Source organism: Macrotis lagotis, chromosome 4, assembly GCF_037893015.1.
Source record: "Macrotis lagotis isolate mMagLag1 chromosome 4, bilby.v1.9.chrom.fasta, whole genome shotgun sequence".
Classification (NCBI taxonomy): domain Eukaryota; kingdom Metazoa; phylum Chordata; class Mammalia; order Peramelemorphia; family Peramelidae; genus Macrotis; species Macrotis lagotis.
Window position 1 is genome coordinate 272,279,707 of NC_133661.1, and position 22,307 is coordinate 272,302,013.

The 22,307-nt window shown below is 39.8% G+C and overlaps 1 protein-coding gene across 3 annotated transcripts in view; it reads left to right on the forward strand.

The window, feature by feature from the left end:
* The window catches only part of ACTN1 (actinin alpha 1), a 106,234-nt gene that overhangs the window by 56,563 nt on the left and 27,364 nt on the right, over nt 1–22,307 (forward strand). For all 3 annotated transcript variants that reach the window (XM_074236046.1, XM_074236047.1, XM_074236048.1), the window contains exons 4-8: nt 9,277–9,363; nt 10,026–10,113; nt 11,525–11,603; nt 13,781–13,862; nt 15,773–15,858. In XM_074236046.1, the coding sequence (XP_074092147.1) occupies nt 9,277–9,363; nt 10,026–10,113; nt 11,525–11,603; nt 13,781–13,862; nt 15,773–15,858 (422 nt within the window). The remainder of the gene's footprint in view (nt 1–9,276; nt 9,364–10,025; nt 10,114–11,524; nt 11,604–13,780; nt 13,863–15,772; nt 15,859–22,307) is intronic.

Below are 22,307 nucleotides of genomic sequence, written 5' to 3' on the forward strand. Positions count from 1 at the left end.
CTCCTTGTCTGATATCTGCACCCTTCCCTTTGACTGATCTCATTTCCTCCCAACCTGGTTTTCTTTATTCTGATATGTTGTTTCAGTTTTTATTTTATTTTGCTTTTTTTTTTGTGTGTGGGTGTTTTTTGTTTCAGTTTTATTAACTGAGGTGAATCATCTACACTTCTGCAGATGGTTTTTGGAATTGTGATAGCCTGCAAAACTCACTTCGTGATGGATTTATGTTTTCTTCATTTAGTCATGCTAGTCCTTGAACAGTACATCTCATTGGGCAAGGGTTTTTTTAATGTTTTCTGGATTGGCATAGGTGCTTGTCAATGTCTGCTCAACTGGCATATCCATTGTTCACTTCTCTTCGCTCTCCATGGCTCAGATTGCATAAGGTCATTTCCTTGGCTCAGTTGACATAAGACCATCCATGGCACAACTGTCATAAGGCTATTCATGGCACAACTAATTTATTTACTAAAAACAAATGGCCTTATGCCAGTCAAGCCATGGAGATAACCATAAATTAGTTGTGCCATGAATACCCAATATTGTAAAGTACTTATATTCTGTGAATAAAAAGAAAGACAAAAATAATCCCTGTCCACAAATAGCATGCATTCTAATGAGGGAGATAACATAAATAACACAGATTAGTTGGAAGTTAAAATGAATAGCTGTGGGAACTGGGAAACTTCTCCTGAAGCTTAAAATTGAGTGGAATCTTTTTTTTAAATTTAATTTAATTTAATTTAATTTTTTAAATTCTCATTTTGTACAAATGTTTTTGTTTACATTAATAAAATATTTTTGTTTAAGAGTAAACAAAATACCTCCCCCCCCCCCCATGAATATAGACTTGCTTGGGCGATAAAGTAAGGGGGAGAGAAAAAAAATTAAAATAAAAAAAAATTTTAAAAAATAGTAATAATTGTAGGTATGGCCAGGTGACACAATGGTTGAAGCACAAGCCCTGGAGACACGAGCACCTGAACCCACATCCAGCCCCATAGACCCAACAATCACCCAGCCGTGTGATATGCAAGCCATCCCATCCCCACTGCCCTGCAAAAACCAAAAAGAAGGGGGAAAAAAAGACCCAAAATAAAATAAAATAGTAATCATAGTAAGGGTGGCTGGGTGGCAGACAGAGCATTGCCCCTGAGCCAGGAGCACCCAGGTCCAAATCTGGCCTCAGACACCCAAAGATCACCCTGCTATGTGGCCCCAGGCAGGCCACCCAGCCCCATTTGCCCTGCACCCTCCCCCAAATAATAATAGTAAAAAATGTGCTTCAGTCTTTGTTCCAAGTCCATCGCAAAAGTTGCTTCCATATTTTTCCAACGTTGCTATTGCTGATTGCAACTCCCTCCTTTCTTATTTCTCCACTACCATGTACTATATTTTCTCTCTCCTTTCACTCTGACTCTGCTGTAGGGTCGCTGAGTGGCACAGCAGACAGATCCCTGATCCTGGGGCCAAGAAGCCCTGAGCCCCCATACCGCCCCTTAGGCCCAGAATCCACCTGGCCCTATGGTCCTGGACAGGCCTTCCAATCCCAGCCCCTTGCAAGAAGTAAAAAAGAAAATGTGTTATATCTGACCACTCTCCCCCCATGGTCCATCCTGTCCTCCTTTATTCACATCCCCACCCCTTCCCCCTGCTCCCCCCTCCTTCTTACTTCAGATGCCTATACCCCATTGAGTATATATGCTGTTTCCTCTCCTAGTCACCTCTGATGAGAGCAAAGGTTCCCTCATTCCCCCTTGCCTCCTCCCTTCCATATCATTGCAATAGCTCATTGTAATAAAAAAAACTTATTATATGAAATATCTTTGCCTATTCCCCCTCTCCTTTTTCTTTCTCCCATTACATTTCCCTTTTTTTCTATTGACTCCGTTTTTACACCATATTTTATCTTCGAATTCAGCTTTCTCCAGTGCTTCAACTATAAAAGCTCCCTCTACCTGCTCTATAAACTGAGAAGGTTCATATGACTTTTATCAGTGTCATTTTTCTATGCAGGAATACATGCAGTTCATCATCATTAAGTCCCTCATATTTTCCCCCTTTCCTCCAATCTCCATGCTTCACCTGAGTCCTGTATCTGAAGATCAAATCTTCTGTTCAGCTCTGGCCATTCCAAAAGGAACCTTTGAAATTCCCCTGGTTCATTGAAAGTCCATCTTTTTCCCTGGAAGAGGACATTCAGCCTTGCTAGGTAGTTGATTCTCGGTTGTATTCTAAGCTCTTTTGCCTTCCAGTATATTATATTCCAAGCCCTACGAGCTTCCAGTGTAGTTGCTGCTAAGTCCTGTGTGATCCTGACTGCAGCTCCACGATATTTGAACTGTGTCCTTCTGGCTGCTTGTAATATTTTCTCTTTGACTTGGGAGTTCTGGAACTTGGCTATAATATTCCTGGGGGTTGGTTTTTTGGGATCTCTTTCTCTGGGGGATCGGTGGATTCTCTCCATTTCTATCTTGCCCTCTGCTTCTAGAATATCAGGGCAATTTTCCTATAGTAATTCTTTGAAAATGATGTCAAGGCTCTTTTCCTGATCATGACTTTTAGGTATTCCAATAATTTTTAAATTATCTTTCCTAAGTCTGTTTTCCATATCAGTTGTTTTTTCAATGAGATATTTCACATTTTCTTCTAATTTTTCATTTTTATGGTTTTGAAGTATTGATTCCTGATTTCTGGTAAATTCATCAATCTCCCTGAATTCTATTCTTTGTCTGAAGGATTTTTTCTCTCTCCTCAGAGTTTTCTTATCTCTTTTTCCATCTGGCCAATTTTGCTTTTTAAGGCATTCTTCTCTTCAATAACTTTTTGAACTGTTTTATCCATTTGACCTAAGCTGGTTTTTAACATGCTATTTTCTTCAGCATTTTTTTGGATTTCCTTGACTAAGCTGCTGACTTCATTTTCATGTTTTTCCTGCATCTCTCTCCTTTCTTTTCCCAGTTTTTCTTCCAACTCTCTCATTTGATTTTCAATGTATTTTTTGAGCTCTGTCATAGCCTGAGCCCAATTTCTGTTTTTTCTTGGAGTCTTTAGATGCAGGAGCTTGTGCTTCCTCATCTTCAGACTGAGTATTTTGATCCTTCTTGGGCTCATTTGCAAAATATTTCTCAATGGTCTTTTATTTCTTTGCTTGCTCATTTTCCCAGCCTGAGCCTGGTTTTGGGGTGCTTCCTGAGCTTTTGGGACACTCCTACAAGGGTCTCAGAGTGTAAGGCCCTGTCCTCCCTCCTGGTCTGTGAATGACCATAAGCGCCCCCCTCTGCCACAGGGCTGAGGTGGGGGGGGGGCCCTGCTGTTCTTTGGGGGGGCCTAGACTGTGATCAGGATCTGAATGTGATAAGAGCCCCAGAGTCCTGTTCCAGGGACAGAGCTAGGCAGTCCCTCTCTCTTCACTCCCCTCCCTCAGCTCAATGGGCTCATGCCCTGGGGGCTCCTGCTTACCAGCTCAGCCTGCTTCTGTTTCCAGATCTGGGCTGCTGAAAGACCAAGCTGCTTGCTGTGTGCCCTGAGGGCTGGGCTCCATGTGCTCGCTCTGGCAGAGGTCCCCTGCTGTTCCCCCACTTTGTGCCCGATGCTCCCTGGGGTGCAGCTCAGGAGATTCCCCAGCTGGTGGGAGCCATGGGACTGCCTCTGGGAGGCTGAAGTTCCTTCGCTCTGGTGGGCCGCCCCTCCAACCCTGGGGAGCAGAGCCTTTTTGTTCTTTTCCAGGTTATCTTGAGTGGGAGAACTGCCTCAGTGGGTCCCTTTGTGGGTTCTGTCTCTTGAAAGTTTAGTTAGAGTCCTTAGTTTCAAGTTTTATCACAGAGCGCCTAAGACTGGATCTCTTCTTGTCGCCATCTTGGCTCCGCCCCCTAATTGAGTGGAATCTTGAAGGAAACCATAAAGAATAAGAGGTGAAGGTGGGGGTATTATTCCATTGAAAAAGCATGTGGACAAGATGGAAATTTGGGACACTGCCCTGACTCTAAAGTAAGAGATTGTTGTTGTTCAGTCATTCTTAGCTGTGCCTGACTCTTATTTACTGACCCCCATTTGGGGTTTTCTTGGCAAAGATACTGGAGAGGTTTGCCATTTCCTTCTCCTGCTCATTTTATAGATGAGGAAACTGAGGCAAACAGGGCTAAGTTCTTTGCCCAGGATCACATGGGTAGGTTGTGTCTGAGGCCAGATTTGAATTCAGGAAGAGCAGTCTCTTGACTCCAGGCTCAGCTGTCTATTACATCACCTATCACACCTGTCACTAATGACCTGTGTAATCTTGGAGTTGTCTCACGACCCCCTTGGCCTTAGTTCTCTCATCAAAAATAAGAAGTTTGGTTTAGATTTTCTTTAGGTCCCTTCCAGCTCCAAATTTATGCTCTGTGCATACCGGAAGAATTAGAAGGTGGGAGGAATGGGGAATCTAGCCTATAGGTGACAGGGCTATGACTGCCCCTGGGCAGGAGACCCATGTCTTCTGACCTCCCAGGCTGGAGGAGTTTGTGAATGAGGTAGGACAGGAAGGCTTAGCAGATCATCTGTATGGCTGGGTGACCGGGAACACTTATTGGTTTCACTTGACAGCCTGTATAACAATATTCAGCCTTTTAAAAGAACAGCATTGACCTGACCATTGTGGACAGAATATTGTGCAATGGAATGAAGTTAAAAAATAAGCCATGCTACATGCAAACTGCATCATCTGAAGCAAGTCATGTCTTGGCCTTTGGCTTCCTCTCAACAGGAATAGATTAGCATCATACTTTGAGGTTCTAAACCTTCTGTAATCCTCTGCTTTACTTGATGCTTGGCATTTTGCATTTTTCTCTGTGGGATTTTCCTCAATAACTTTGAAAACAATTGACTGATCTTGAACGTGATGGGACTCAAAGTGTATCCATATAAATTTCATCTTGTACTTCCATTCTCTGTTCAGGATGGCAGCTGATAAATTCTGTTCAATTCAACAGACATTTCTTTGAATGTCTGCTCTGTGCAGAGCAGTACACTAACTCTTGGGGCAGCTACAAAGTGGAGAAAGGATATGATCCACAGAATCTTCAGGATGTGTTCACTTCAGGGGCCATCTAGGTCAAAGTATATTAGAATACAAATTACTTCTTCTATAGCTACCCCAACAACAGTCATATACAGTTACTGCCTTGAACATGTCCCTTTGGGAAGGTACAACAACCTTCTACTTTTGACTGGATCTCATTGTTAATGAAGTTATTTCTCTTTGTAGCTTCTATCTTTATTTCTTTTTCTTCTGTAATTGAATTTTTTTTATCTTTTATTTTTATATTGCCTTCATTTATAAGTATCTTTCCTTCCACCTTCCACTCAGTGAGCCATCCTTTTAAAAAAAATAATTTTTAAAAGGGAATGGCTGTGAAGAAGCAGTTCAGTAAAACTGGACAAAAAAATAATAAAATAAATAAAAATAAATAAATAAAAGAAACTGGACAGAACATTAGTGAATCTGATGGCACATTCAATATTTTAAACCCACAGGTATATCCTTATGGCACTCCCACACCTTCAGAGGGAAGGAATCTTTTTTTTTTTTTTTTTTTTTTTTTTTTTTTTTAGGTTTAAGGCAATGGGGTTAAGTGGCTTTCCCAAGGACACACAGTGAGGTAATTATTAAGTGTCTGAGGACTGATTTGAACTCAGGTACTCCTGACTCCAGGGCTGCTGCTAGTGTGAATTTTTATAGTTATAATTATGCTATATGGAATTCTCCCTTTAAAGATATTTTTGATTTTTTTATTAATAGTTTTTGCTTTTTAAACACTTAAATTTTTGAACATTACCCTTCCTATCTATCAATCCTTTCTAGTATTCCATCCCTTGGAACAAAAAGGAAAGAAAGAAAGAAGAAAGGAAAAATGGAATTCATCAAAAATCAGCTAATGAATTCTCCTCAATATTGCTGGGTTTGCAAATTCAACTTTTACATATTCCCACATCTATTAAAAAAAAAAGAGAAGCAAATACATCTTTTCATGTCTTCTTTAGAGCTGAGTTTTTCCTCATTGTTTTTTTTCTCTCAGTCTCTTTGGGACCAAGTAAAAAAAGTTTAATCTCTTTTCCAGATGAAGTACCTTCTCCTTATCCCCACTAACCCAATAGGGGCATATGACACACTTAGAAATAACTATAATACTAAATAAAACGCAAGTACACGAAAGGTATGTGGTACCTCCTGACAAGGTCTTCTGAAGACGATAAGTCGTTAGGTTCAACTTGAACCCTTTCTAAATTTGGAGGCTTTAGATTTCCTAGGTACCCCAACATGATCTGAATTGAGATCACTTCACAGAATCACTAATGAGCACTAGTTGTATTTGGTTTAAGTACTATATCTAATGTAGATGAAGATGATGGAAAGAGCATTGTATTTGAAATTCAAAATTGGGTTCAAATCCCATCTTTGCTATCTAACTAGTTGTATGTTAGCTTTTGGGCAAGTTTCTTTTATTTTAAAAAATTTGTTTAAAATTAAAATCTTTTGTTTTTACATCACCTTAATTTCCTGCCCTTGGAGAAGTTGTTTTTCCGTCATTTTTAGTCATGTCTGATTTTTCATAACCACATTTGAGGTTTTATTGGCAAAGATTTTCCTTGCCAGCTTGTTTAACAAATGAGGAACTGAGGCAAATAGTGCCAAATAATTTACCTAGTCACACAACTATTTAAGTGCCTGAGACCAGATTTGAACTCCAGAAGAAAAACTTTTCTGACTCCAGGCCTGGTGCTCTATTCACTAGCCATCCACTCAGATGAGAGTAATCCCATATAACAAAGAGTATTTTTTTTTAAAGAAAGGAAGAGGGAAAAAACTCCAGCAATCAATACATTAAAAAGACAATAAATGTAACATTCCACATACCTGTGGCTTTTGTCCCTTCCTCCCCCTTTTCTTCTGCAAAGGGAGGGGAGAAAGAAATCTTGGCTCTTCTTTGGGGCAAAACCTATTCATTATAATTTTTCAACATTCATTTTCATTTGTTTTGTGATTATTTTTTCCCATTGACATTGGTATAGTCATTATGTATATTTTCTTGACTCTTGCATCAATTCTTCTGTGCTCTCCTGTATTCATCATGCCTCTGCATTCTTATTGCATATTATATTGATGCACCACAATTTTTAGTGTTGTGTCTTAATCTTAAATGAACTCCCATCTTCTGATCTGCAAAATGGAGATAATGGTGGTTACAAAGGAACTGTCAATCTAAAGCATTCCATGAAGAGATATTTGTTTGAACCTTCTTTTTAATATACATTTGTAGGAATTTGTAGGAAATTTGTAGGAAACATTGCCCTCTGCTGTTAGCACCTATAAGTAGATGATTTTTGCATCTCTTCCTATACTTCATTTATTGGGGAGGTTTGCTGTCTGGCTAGGTTTATTGAGCCGTCTTTGACCCCTATGAGCTGCAGGTTGGGTAGTGGACAGGAAAGCAGAAAAGATTAGATTCTTTGCAACCATAGCTTTTTGACTTCTGTGATCCTTCCTACCTCTGCTGCAATTCCTGCCCAAAGTGTGAGTGTAGATAAGCTGGAATCTTCAACCTGCTCCTATAAAAGACTGTATGGAAAGAATACTGGACCACAATGCAGGAGGATGACCTGACCTGGGTTCTAACTTTAAGTCCTGCCAGTAACTAGCTATGACAAAGCATTTAACCTTATTGGGTCTCAGTGACCATATATATTAAATGGGGTTTAAACAAGATGATCTTTTTAGTCCCATCCGGCATCAAACTAAGCTCTAAGTTTATATCCTAGAAAAATCCAAATACCATACATGGTGAAACCCAGCTTTGAAATTTTATGAGACTGGCATTTTAAATGACTCCCATTCTTGCCTTAGTGCTTATGGTCCATTTTCTTAGGATGGAATCATTTCATCAGTAAGCATTTATTAATAGTCTGTATATCAGACACTGGAGACATTTACATTTTATTGGAGGAAAAAAATTGTACACCTATAAATACAAGGTCATTTCAAGGGAGAGATGGGGAGTAGCTGGGGGAAATCAAGCAAGGCCTTGTGGAGAAAGTGGTGCTTGAACTGAGCTTTAGGTTTTTTTAGGTTTTTTTTTTTTTTGGCAAGGTAAGCGGGGTTAAGTGGCTTGCCCAAGGCCACACAGCTAGGTAATTATTAAGTGTCTGAGACTGAATTTGAACCCAGGTACTCCTGACTCCAGGGCCAGTGCTTTATCCACTACGCCACTTAGCCGCCCTTGAACTGAGCTTTAAAGAAAATTAGACAGTCTAATAAAAGGTAGAGTTAGAAGGAGATGTATATTAGACATGGAATTGGGAGAAAAAAAGGATTTGGAGCTTCTCCCAAGTCACTTCAGCCCTAGCCCTTTCTCTTGGTATTTGTGTTATTAGGAGTCCTTTATCAACACCTTTTTGGGAGAAGTGCCCTTTTTATTATCCTTTACCCTTCCCCTTTCTTTCCTCTCTTTCCTATTCTGCCACAAGACCTAGTTTTGAAGGGAAAAAGGGAAAAAGGAGAGGCATTTATAAAGCAACTATCTGAGGCCAGATTTGAACTTGGGTCTTCCTTACTTCAGGCCTGGCACTATATGTGCATCAGTGGAGGTAGCCAGCAGCTCCACTGTGCTTGCATCCCAGCTTCTTTGACATTCATCCTTGTGGGGTGAAAAAAAGCACTGATTTTGAAGTCAGAGAACTTGAGTTCAGATTCTGAGTCTGAAGTGACTCCCTGTAGTGAGTACCTCTTTGTGCCTCAAGGGTTGGGTTGGGCTAGGTGACCTCTGATATCACTTCTAGCTCTAAATTCATGCTCACAGATTAGGAATTAATCCTGTTAAAGAACAAAGTAAGTGCACCTTGTAGGAATAAGGTGGGGTCATTTATATTAATTTCCTGGTAATATTTAAAAAAATTTTTTTTGCTAGGCTATTGGGTTAAGTGACTTGCCCAAAGGTCATATAGTTAAATAAATATTGAGTCTCTGAGGCCAGATTTAACTCAGGTGCTCCTGACTCCAGGGCTGGTGCTCTATCTACTGTATCACCTAACTGTCCCTATTTTGTGGTACTTTTGTATCTCCCCAATTTAGTCCCCAGAACCCTTAGTCCACCTAGCAAAGAACAGTTTTCTAGCTCTTCTTCTTGGTCCAAGATATCCCTAATACAAACCATTTGTGGTCTCTAGTCAAGCTAATTCTCAAAACAGTCTGAGACTCAGAGGTATATATTCTAATACATGTCCCCTTTTTTTTTCCTGCAGAAATTGTGGATGGGAATGTGAAAATGACCCTAGGGATGATTTGGACCATCATCCTTCGCTTTGCTATTCAGGATATCTCTGTGGAAGGTATGGATTCATACCACTCTCTTCTCACATTTTCCCCAAATATTGATCGTTTCTTGTAGGCATACAATTCTTTCCTAGATAGTACCTGGGCACAGTTAGGTATGCCATGATAATCTGGACCTTTTCACTTATACTCACTTTATGTGCTGTGTTGAAGTTATGTATCTGGACAAATGATACTATTTAGGGAATGGGAAGAGGGAGGTTAATCCCTTTCCATATCATATCTGAGCTTATTCATGGTATTTATTATAAACTAGAAAAAGGAAGGAAATGCATACCTAGTTAAGTGTTAACACCCAAGGGTCTTCAGTTCTTGTACAGTAAGAAAGTGCTCCATGTTCTTACAACACTCTCTGATATCAATATGAACAAGTCACCACCATAGCCCCTCTGGGACTGGTGGGGATTCAAGGTAGGAGAAGTACAAGACAGTTCCCAAGATATTTCCCAAGCCTTTCCTTAGTGCTTTCTTTTGAGTGGGGAGGTGGGGAATTCCACTTCAGAGAGGAGATTTTGTTGGAATCAAAAGTAGGAAATAGTTCAATAGCCAGCATAATTAGGGGTCACATGTAACTGCTATGAGTGCCCCTTGTCTATGCAAATTTGTTCAGTAGTGCCAACTAACTTGCCCCTTTCTCCCATTTTTGCCCATTTTACAGAGACATCAGCAAAGGAAGGGCTGCTGCTATGGTGTCAGAGGAAGACAGCCCCATATAAAAATGTAAACATTCAGAACTTCCATATCAGGTGTGTCCTCATAATTCTAACTAGGCTGTTTTGATCGAAGCTATTCTAATCAGAGAGTCTTTGGAGGCATATATTGAGTATTGAAAAGGCTTCTCTTCTCTAGGTTTTTTAACAAGGCAAATGGGGTTAAGTGGCTTGCCCAAGGCCACACAGATAGGTGTCTGAGGTATCTGAGGCTTGGATTTGAACTCAGATACTCCTGACTCCAGGGCTGGTACTCTATCTACTGTACCACTTAGCCACCCCTAGGCTTCTCTTTTCAAAAAGTAATTTATGTTGATTTTTAAAATATTACCTACAATTCCTAATATAGCATTACCACTTCTTCCCTAAGACCCCCATTCCTTATAACTAAAAGTAAAAAAGAGGAAAAAAAATCAGTAAAATTAACTAATTCGGGGTGGCTAGGTGGTGCAGTGAATAGAACACTGGCCTTGGAGTCAGGAGTACCTGGGTTCAAATCCGACCGCAGACACTTAATAATTACCTAGCCATGTGGCCTTAGGCAAGCCACTTAACCTGATTGCCTTGGAAAATCTAAAAAAAAAAAAATTAACTAATTCATTGGGAAAAGGCTGAAGTTTATATACACTATTCCCCAAACATTGTTCCTTCTGCAAAAAGGGGGGGTGGATTGAATTTATATTCTTAGAAAAAGCTATCCATTAGGAAGATGATATTTTATATTTCTTTGCTTTCTCCTTTAGTGTTTTAGCAAATGTTCATTACTTATTCTTTTAGATGGATGATAATCTTGGTCTATTCTCCCTGGAAGAGTGGATTACCTAGTATAGCAGAAGGAGTCAGGAGTGGGAAGATATAATACAATTCAATTCAATTCATCATATATATCTATCTAATATCTCTATCTATAGAGAGAAAGTGAGTTCTTATTATGTATTGGAAAGAGTAGGTAGTTCTTACTTTTGGCTCCCTGGAGAATGAAAAATTGAAAATGAGGTTTGAATGGGAAATGGTAGACCTTTCACCGATTTTTAAAAGAAGGGATGCCAGTATGCTAAGTTGCACATGAACAGCGTGAGTGTCAGATAGACTGCACTGTCTTAATAAAGGAGTAATGATAAAGACTATCTTAGAAGGATTGACTGGAAAAAAAGATCTCTTATGCATTAAGAGTTATTAATTTATATGTAAATAACCATTATGTTTATTTGGTTGAATTAGATATTCATTGTTTAGCTTTTAATAAATTTAGTATTTAAATAATAATTAAAAATTATTAAATGATTAAATCACATATATATGTCATCCTTTCTGGCTCTAGCTCTATGCTACTTGACACTACGATTCCTCATCTACTCTCACTGACTGACACCCAATCTCTTCTCCAAACTTAAATATTTCTGTGTGTATTCTTGTACACATTCTATGTATTCTCTCTATTCTACAGCTGGAAAGATGGCCTTGGGTTCTGCGCTCTGATCCACAGACACCGGCCAGAACTCATTGATTATGGGAAACTTCGGAAGGTACTTGTTGACAAATTGAAGGCAAATGTTGGAAATCCTCCCTTCTGTCTGCAGTGACATTAGACCTATAAAAATGGAGAGAGAGAAAGAAATGCTTTTAATCAGTTGACTGTTGGGGTTGAATCCAGAAAGAAAGCCTTTCCCCTTTGAGACAACAAAAGGAAGCAAGACACAGTTTTGAATTCTTTCAGAGTATAAAGCCCCAACTGGATGAAAGAAAGAAGAGGGTTCCTGAGTAACCACTTATCATTGTCAGTCTTCTTCAAGTGCATGATTGTACATGGTATCCTGCTAGGTCCTTTGCATCAGTGGGACTCTGCCTTTGAGTGGATGCCAATCTAAACCATTAGGGACAACCCCATTAATTTTAATAATGGTTCTTACTTTCATATGATCCTTCTTCATAAAATTACAACTTTTATAGAGACTTCTCTAGAGAACTCTGACTACTCATAAGACCTTTCTATATTTAGGGCTGGGGGTATAGGGGGTGGGCAGCTCTTCACAATGTGCTTAGATGTAGGGGCCTATTACAACATCAGGAGGAATTTGAATTGAGTTAGCCAAAAGGTTTTTGTTTTGTTTTATTTTAAATCAAATACCATCAATGAGTTATCTCTGACAGAATATATTAATAGTATAAACAAGGATATATGAACTGAGTATTCAGGGAAATGACTGGTTTCAGCTAAGACCAGGTTGAACTATAAACCTGGACCTAAGAGGCAGTGCTTAGAGTCAGAATGGGTGCTTGTTCCTTATGTCCAGCCATATGATGAAAAAGTGACTTTTTTGGGTAAGCTATTAAACTTCCCAAAGCAATATACTTGAAAAGAAAGCAACTGGGCCTGGGGATATGAGACCTTAGAGACACAATTGGGAAAATGGCCATTAATGGTCAGAAGTTTCTGACCTTGGTCCATATCTTTTCCCTACTCCCACCCTAGAGGATTTTGTGGCTAGATTTCAGAGGGCCTGGGAACTTGGGAGCGAAAAAATTACATCTTTATTTTTACTCACTTCTAACTATAATGTAGCATTTTACCTAATTATTTAAAGTCATTTTTCTGAGAAAGTGTCCTTTGGTTTGTGCCAAATGAATGGCTTTATGACACAAAAAAAGGTGAAAATTTTCAGATTTGTTGGCAATATTTTCCAGTGATCTGGCTATTTCATCAGCTTCCTTCTTAAAAGAAGCTCTCATAGTTGTTCTAGGGCAAGAACTTCATCCCAGTGAAGAAAATGCTTGAGATTCCTATTTTGCATGTGGGGAAAGTGAAGTACAGTTTAATGAACTGACTTACTATAAAGAGATAATGAAAAACAGAAAAGTTTATCCAGCAACTCCCTGCAAAACTGAATCTAAGCTTCCTCAAGGTGGCAAAAAGATGTCTTATTAGACAAGGCCTGTGGCCTGTGTTAAGGCAGACGCCTTACTCTTTTCTTAAAAAAAATTCAGTGTTTATCCCTCTCATACCCTGATTAAGGTCATTTCTATTCCTTTCTACTCATGAAGCCTTGGGAGATAAAGGAGTCCTATTGCAAACCCAGAGCTTTCATCAATTGTTGCCTCCTCACTTGGTGAAATTAGCTTGTTTTTCTCTAACCCTTTGCAGAACCCTTTTCTTAGGAGAACTCTCTGCAGTCAATTGTGTACATAGCATACCCATTTTGCAGAGGAATAAAATGGAGGTTTATGTAAAGTGACTGACCATAGTTAGCCAGTAGTAACAGAGCTTAAATTTACCCTCCAAGTCCAGGGTTCTTTTTGCCATATCATTAGATCACTCTACAGATAATACTTGGAACTGAGTGCTATATGATAGTTTTGCATTTTTGGCTGTTTTTTTGTTGACCAAATCCTTATGTAAATTGAGAACACTGCTCTTAAAGCACCCCCTGGTGGCTACTAAGCAAACCAGTGACATAACCTATCCTAGCAAAGATGGAAAGCCCTCAGAAGGGAAACTACCTATCAATTTAATAGAATTCCTTGCTAAGTCTACTGCTTCCAAGTATCTTGATTTCCATTGGCAAGGATGTATTTTAAAGGACTTAGCATCCCAGAGGAAAGATAGGCGTAGATCTGGTCCCAGCCAATCTATGGGGGAACAAGCTGGGGTGGGGATGATTTACTCAGAGACAGTAACTCATTCTTTCATCTCTCTCCCCATTAGGATGACCCACTCACAAACCTAAATACAGCTTTTGATGTGGCAGAGAAGTACCTGGATATTCCAAAGATGTTGGATGCAGAAGGTAACAAAGCTTTTTTTTAAACCTCACAAGATTTCCTTCCCTTCTCTCCCGCATACCACTCTCCCTCATACCAAGGGACTTTGAACTGATATTCACTCTTCTCCTTTAGTGTGGTCATTTGAGTCAATTCAGCTAGCAGTCATTAAATGCCTTCTATATTGCAAGATTATGTTCAGTGTTCTAGGACCTGGGGATACATTGACAAAAATCACAATATGTGATATATACAAATATAAAACTTATGAGAAAGTAAATACAAAGTAATATCAATGTATGTGACGAGAAGGGTGCAAACAACTGGGTTGCTTGGGAAAGATTTGGTAGCACCTGAGTTGAGCCTTGAATGGATTATAGCATGATAAGCAGGGGATAGCTTGGGCAAAAGAATTCATAAGGAAGGAGATGGAATGTTATGCAGAGGGGGCAGGCAGGTCAGTTTGGCTGTGTTGGAGAGGGAGTGGGTAGAGAGGAATGTGAAAATCTGGGAAGTTAGTTTTGGAACCAGATTGGGAAAGTCTTTATATATCAAACCAAGGAATTTGATTTTATCCTAGAGAAAATAAGGAGCCATTGGAGACTTGTGCAATGGTCTGGACAAGAGGTGAGGACCCTCACTAGGGAGATTATGGTGAGGTGCAATAATGAGACAAGAGTTTGACTTCTGGAAGTAGACTCCACAGGACTTGATAATTATAGGATATGGGGAGTGAGGGGTAAGAAAGTTGAAAATGATAAAAGTTTGCAAATTTGAATGACTTAAGGGGGTTGGTAATATTTAGACACAAATAGAGAAGTTAGGAAAAAAGTATGAATTTAAGGGGTTGACCATGAGTTCCATTTTTTTTTAACTTTTTAAATTTGTGATGGTTCTGAGATAGTTATGTGGAGATGTTCAGTAGGCAATTAGTTGGATATGCTAGCCTGGAACTCAGGAAGGATCATGGAGAATAGATATGATGATTTTGTGAGTCATCTTCATGGAGGTGATCAGGACAGCTCCCTAAAATATAAACATGCATGGTAGGTCAAATTGAGATGTTAGAGAAAGATTGGAGATGGGGGGTGTGGATGTGAGGGGGGTAGGATATTATGAAATGGGTAAACTGCAAGAGGAAATGATATGAAAGTACAAGTTGACCTTAGTAAAGAGAAATGAGACTTGGAGAAGAAGGTAGAGGGTAATGAGGAGACCCAGTCTTAGTTTTTCCTAGGATGTGAAGTTCTCTATCAGCTTTAACCAGGTCTTAAAAAAATAGTATGACCAGATGCTGGAGTTGAGGAGGAGTGAGAAAGACTTCCCTGTAGCTAGCTCTGTAAATTGTAGCATGCATGAGTATGTGAGATTTTCATTTTGGGGTTGACATTTGGTTTTATAATATTTCTGGGGCTAGGTTAAAAAAATCCTCCAAAACAAGACTTCTCTTGACGTGAATAATTTACATGTGGTCTAGGTTTGCCACTAGAAACCCCATTCATAGTTTTCAGATTAGGGCATTAAAGTTGATCCTGAACTCGTTCATAGTGTTATCCAACTAGAATGAGCAGAGACCAAAACTGGAATGTGAATCGTACAAGTGTAACTTACCCAAACCTATAGGAGTTTCTTGCCAATGAACTTTAGTCACTCCAGACTATATAATTTCATTTTCTTAGTTTCTGGAAATGCCAGTGTTGTTTTCCTCTGCAACTTAGGTGCCTAGGCCCTTCTCACTTAGGTGTCATTTTGAAAATCCTTGTTTAGTAAGGAGAGATTGGGAGGTTCTGGATGAGGCAGGAGATGTTTTGATTTCTTAAGACTCTTACCTCTTCTCCTTCCATTCTGAATAGGTACCTGTTTATCCCCTACCCTCATTTCTCTCTTAACCCAGCCTATAGTTGACTTTTTCTTAACTCTAGGTTTTTCTTCACAGACATTGTTGGAACTGCCCGCCCTGATGAAAAAGCCATCATGACCTATGTTTCTAGTTTCTACCACGCCTTCTCAGGAGCCCAAAAGGTATCATGGGGTGCCTAGATCTCTCTGTGTACACCACACTAAGTCCTCTTACTAATAAATACCTAGACTATTTTTACCTCTTCCCCTGTTCTGATCCTTCTCCTTTTTTTCCCCCTTCATCCAATCCCCACCTGTAGCTGCAGGTGTCTGTGGTTTGGTTCTTTTTTGGTAGAATTAAAGACTGGTTCAAGTAGGTGTGCTGTCATCGCTTGGCTCTACCCCTGCTGACTCTTTCCTCAACACCTTCCCCCTTCCTTCCTTTTCCTCCTTCTCCAGTGTCTGAAAGCTATGGGGCAAGTGCCCCTTCTTAATCAGGTGCAAATAGCTTGAGACTTTGTCATCATTAGCTTTGGCCACTGGTGAAAACAATAGACTTTTCTTGGGATTCATCCATAGCTAGCATTCAGATGCTGCAATGTGAACCAAAGACAAGAGTTTTCTGCTGGGTTGGCAGGTCTACTGAGTGGGTCCAAGTTTTTTGTTGGCAAGGGACTTAACACCAGTTTCGACAACTGGAGTTTTCAGGCGAAGCCCTGCAACCATAATTCTTACTCTCTCCTCCATCCTGCTAAGGAACCCATTATGACTGTGGACCTCACAAATAAAGATTGTCCTATATGTTTCCTATTATGTTGACTTGACTTAATGCTGTCCCACAGACAACCGTCTACCCAGTCCCCCCTCAAAAAGTGAGTGCAAATTCTGAGCTCTTTGTCCCTGATTGCATGTCTCTACCCCAGGGCTAAGGGCATAACCAATAATTGACATCTGATAACATTGTGGGATGAATCTAGTTCCCATAAGCCTTTGGTCAGCTCCACTTTGGGCCACCTGGGATGTAACCAACATACCTTCTAGCACTTCCCTGGAGCCTAGGGAGGTTTAAGAGCTGAACAAGACATTGTCTGTAGCCCCATTGAGGTGGCAGAAGGAGAATGTGCTCTTGTTGGAGAAATGCTAATTGTAAAGAAAGGAACCCAGCATGACCTTGGCTTTCCCTGACCCCAGGATGAGAAACCCCTATGGAGGTAGGAATGCTGCTTTGGCCCATGGGGCTAACTCACTGATCATGTCCTCATCTGGATTCCCTGTTCTCCGCATGGATTGATGTGTCTTGTCTTGATATGCATGATAGGAAGTTTCTCCCCCTCCCCATGACTGTGTTCTTTCTTCCTTTTTGCTATTTCTTGGTCTGTTTTTTTTTACTGTCTGCTCTGTCCCTGCAGTCTCTTCTCCTCTCTTTCTGTCTCCCCTTCCCTTTCTTCTTCTCTCTCTCTCTCTCTCTGTCTCTCTCTCTCCCCACAACTGTTTTATTTTATTCTGTGTGCTGCTGCTTCTTACTTTATCCTTTCAACCTCTTTTCCTTCTTTGCGCAGATGTTGTAGGCACGCTAAGGCCGGATGAGAAGGCCATTTTGACCTATGTTTCATGTTACTGCCACGCCTTCTCAGGTGCGCAGAAGGTGAGATATAATTCCTCCCCAGCCCACCCCTCTAACTCTTCCCTCTGTCACTTTCCTGTTTCTTTTGGTTTTCCCCATCACTTCTATAGGCTCTGCCTTAAGTGGGAGCTCAGAGAATAGTCAAATGTCTGCTTTCCCTTTATCTTTAGACATTAAGCTCAGAACCCTTTTCTGTGCCCATCTGATGGGCTTTTCAAAGTGGGATTGGGGGTTTATAGAATCCTTTAGCCTGATAGCATCAGATTTGGTAGTGAGAATTTGAACAGACTGCAAGTGTATCTGTTCTCCCCTAGCTCTTAACCTCCTTTTACCCTTTGAGGGATGCTAGGTTTTTTTTTTTTTTGTAATGAAGGAAGGGGAAAAAGTGAGCTAAAGCCAACCCATTCCCTCTGCCCTGGGAAGGAGAGCCTTTTCCATCTGCCAGTTCTGCTCATTCTGTTTCCCTGGCCCTTCATATAATCCCATTCCCTTTCCAATAAAGGATAGAATGTTTGCTCCTTCCTAGCCTTGAAGAATCTCATATGTAGGAATAAGTTCCTCTAAGAAAGGGAAAAAGACTGTCCCTTTGTCCTACTATAGTGATTTAGTGCCCATATAATTTTTGCCTTGGACAGACAGTCTTCTCAGGCAAGGGTCTGCTCTCCTTCCTTTCTTCCCTAGGATCTGAACTTAAGGTTGGAAGGAATTATGACCCAGATGTATTCTTAACATGCTTCTCTGCCCAGTACAATTTAAATTCACCTCCTGGATGGGTATCTTTGGCTCTCTTCATGGTCATCCATGGGAGGGCAGCCCAGATTCCAAAGGTTTCTCTTATTGGCTGCCTATATATGTTTTCTTTCTAGTTTTTCCACCCAGCCTTTTTGTCTCATTCCTGCTTCATGTTTCTCCTCATCCTCTCTCTGCATCTTTTGAAATTCCCTCATCCTCTTCAGACTATTTCCCCACCACTATGTGCCATTTTTACCATCTACTTTCTCTGTTTTTTTTAGGCCAGAGATTATCCATCCTTGCCATGGTACTCACCTCCCAACTTGGGAAAAGGAGCTCCTTGAAGTCTCCTACCTCCCGTGCTGGGTTTTATTGTGGGCTGAGTTCACATCATTTTACTGCTTCTTTCCCTCTTCCCTCTTTTTCTCTTCCCCTTTTTCTTCTCTGCATTCATTCTCCTTTTGTCCCTTCCATGCTGTACCTTTCACCCAGGCTACCATAGTTAGTCACTCCTGCCTGCCTTTCTGTCTCTAAAGCATTTGCTGTGTGATAGCCAGTGGCAGTGCACGGAAGGGAAGTGTTGAGGGGTTTTGTATGTGGCAACCTGATTGTGATATTCTCCCTACCTTCCACTCCTGCTATGAACATCCCATGCTCCTTTGGTCTACATTTCTGGCACAAGAATATCACTGTGCAGGGCAAGGTCGGGGTGGGATGGGGTCTTCTCATATCCTGGGTCAGGAGTCTTTCCAAAGGTCAGTCAGTGAGACTCTGGGAAGCCCAAGGAGAGAAGCCGTCTTGGCACTTTCCCCTTTCCTTGCTTTTAATCTACTTGGGCTCTGAGGGATAAAGTCAAGCAAACTAATGTCCTGATTTTTCCCTTAAAGCTTATCTGACAGGGTGTGGGTGGGGGAGGGAAGGGAGAGAAATAGTGGGAGAGTCAAGTCTGCTAAAGGTCAGATGAGAACATATAGCTTAGCTTAGCCTGTCATATGGGTAGTATTTAAATTCTCTACAGTTGAAATTTGGCTCTTACAGAAATTGGTTTGCTTTTATTCAAACTATACTTTTATTCTCATGATTATCTTAACCCCTCTCCCCCACTTAGCTGATTGGTGTTTTGGTAAGACACATGTGTTGTACTGGGCTTGGGTGAAAAATGACTGCAAGAGTTGGGGGATGAGTTCAGAAGTGTTAACAATTCTGTTTCAACAAGACTTCCCTTGAGGATATGAACTATACTTCTGAATGGAGGATATGAGGTTTAGATTTTGCTGCTTTGTGAATTTCCTGGTTGGGGGACCTGGAAGATATACTACCTTGGAGTTGCAAGAGATGGAGGAAATGTGGTGGAGAATAAAACATTCTCAGGTTGGGGAAAAGCTTGACCAAAAATGTAGAGAAAGAAATGGAAGTATTATTTATGAAGAAGAAATATCAAGCCAGCCTCTCAAGGACCTGTAGTGTTGAAGAGCAGTGATGTATAATAAGCTAGAAATGTAGATTGGAATCAGGTTGTAAAGGGCAAATAGAATAACAACAACAATAATAGCCAACATTTATATAATACTTATGCTTTCTGCTTTATTTATGTAGTACTTAGGCTTAAATGCTTTATAATTATCTCATTTGATCTTCACAACAATCCTTGGAAGTAGATGCAATTATTATCCTTATTTTATAGAAGAGGAAACTGAAGCAAGCAGTTTAAGTGACTTGTCTAGTATCACCTATGTAGAAAATGTCTGAGGTTAGATTTGAATTTGGGTCTTTGGACTCTGGGTCCATTACTCTATCCACTGCACCACCTAGAATTTGCATTTTATCCTAGAGACAATAGGAAACCCCTGAAGCTTTACGAGCAGGGGAGTGACATAGCCAGGCTTATGTTTTAGAGCTATCATTTTGGCAGTTAAGGGATGATAGAATGCAAAGGGAGAGACGTGGCAAAAAAAAAATCAACTAGGAGACTATTGTATTGTAAGAGAGGATGGAGCATAGACTAGGGTGGTATTTGTGTGAGTGGAGAGATGTCTTAAAAATTTTTTAAATTGGCAACTGTTGGATATATTTGGGGTATGAGGAAGAGAGAATAAAATCAGGGATCACTTCAAGATTCTGTAATGTGTTCCTAAAAGGATAGGAATCCTCAGTAGAAATAGAAAGAGGAGCAAGTTGGCTAGGAAGATGAATTCTATTCTGAACCTACTGAGTTTGAGATGCTTACAAGGCATTGAGTTAGGGTTCTAGTCCAATAGTTGGGGATGTGAATCTGGAGCTCAGGAGAGAGTCTAGGGCTAGATATATTGAGTCAGGAGTCTTTGCATAGAGATATTTGATTCTATGGAAGCTGATGAGATAGTATATGGAGTAAGGAGAGAAGAAAGTCAAGGACACAGAAGCTTATGGTAATCCTATTTAGAGGATATTCTTTGGATGATTATTTAACAAAGGAGACTTATGAGAAGTGGTCAAATAGGACACCCAAGAGTAAGGACTATTTGGAGAAACCCCTAAAGGAGAAAGTATCAGGAAGATAGGTTGACTAGTGGTGTCAGATTTCATAGAGGTCAAGGAGAATCAAGACTGAGAAGAAGCCATTGGATTTGACAGTTAAGAAACCATTGACCTTAGGATCCAACTGAGATTATCACATATTTATGTGAGTGTTATCTGTATGAAACAAGGGATGAGTGACTAATTCAAAATGCTATTTAAAAGAAATGTTAAGATTAGTGTTAATGATACATACAAAGGATATTTCCTGACCCTCCTTGAAGATTTGCATTTGTTAGTGTCTCCTCTTTGGTTATGCACCACCAAGTCAATTATTAATAATTATTAAACTCATAGTGATTCATACAATACTTTCATCTTGGGACTGGACTGTTAAAAATCCCACACCCCAAAAAGAGCATACTAATGTAAAATACAAAGCAACTGATTTACAGTATTATAATAAACCTTAAAACTAATGGTGGAGAATTGATCATATATGGCCAATCTGTTGCTTGGTTTCCTTTGACTTTACTTACCAGGGAAAGGAAATGGAATCAGTAGATAGTAAAAATGAATTTTTAAAAATTATTTATTTTATTTTTAAAAATTTTTCCCCCAGCTACACACAAAAGCAAGTTTCAACATTTACTAAGTTCCAAATTTTCTTCCTTCCCACTCCCCTCATTGAGAAAGCAAGTTACTTGGAGTAGGTTAAAAATATGTAGCGTGAAAAACATTACTACAATAGTCATATTGTGAAAGTAAACATAACCAAAAAGCAAAAACAAAAAAGTAAACCTAATTCCCCTCCCCAAACACACAAAGAAAGAGAAACTTCAAGAAAAATCAAGTGAGAAAATATTATGCTTCAGTCTGTTTTCAGACACCATCATCAGCTCTGTCTTTGTAATAGACAGCATTCTTTATCTTATGTCCATTAGAGAAATTGTTTCAATATCTTTTTCCCACATTTGCTATTGCTAGCTGTATTTCCTCCATCCTATTCCCCCCCCATCTATTCTATTCTTGCTCTCCTTTCACCCTATCCCTCCTCTAAAATGTGTCAATGCAATATTTTTTTTTTTTAGGTTTTTGCAAGGCAAATGGGGTTAAGTGGCTTGCCCAAGGCCACACAGCTAGGTGATTATTAAGTGTCTGAGACCGGATTTGAACCCAGGTACTCCTGACTCCAGGGCCGGTGCTTTATCCACTGTGCCACCTAGCTGCCCCCAATGCAATATTTTTTAAAAAGAACAATAAACCTTTAAGACATATAATTCACTTCATGAATAAACAAAACTAAAATAGAAAGTAAAAGTTTGAGATATTGAATTTGACTGTAAACTTATGAAAAATTTCACTCAGATACTTGGTTATGAATAAATATAGAGAGAAGGAAAATAATGTTAGGTAGAACATTGAATTGGAATTCAGGACACTTGTCCTACTTTACTTGGACTTATTCTTACACAATCTGGTCTTCTCAGCTATTTCAAATAGTTCAATTTCCTTTGAAAATACATATTCTGGGCAGCTAGGTGGCGTAGTGGATAAAGCACCGGCCCTGGAGTCAGGAGTACCTGGGTTCAAATCCGGTCTCAGACACTTAATAATCACCTAGCTGTGTGGCCTTGGGCAAGCCACTTAACCCCATTTGCCTTGCAAAAAAAACCCAAAAAAGAAAAAGAAAATATATATTCCTATTGCCTTATCTCTCACTCTTTGCTATTTTGCACAATCTCATAAAATCAAGAGTTGGAAGGGACCTAAGACCATG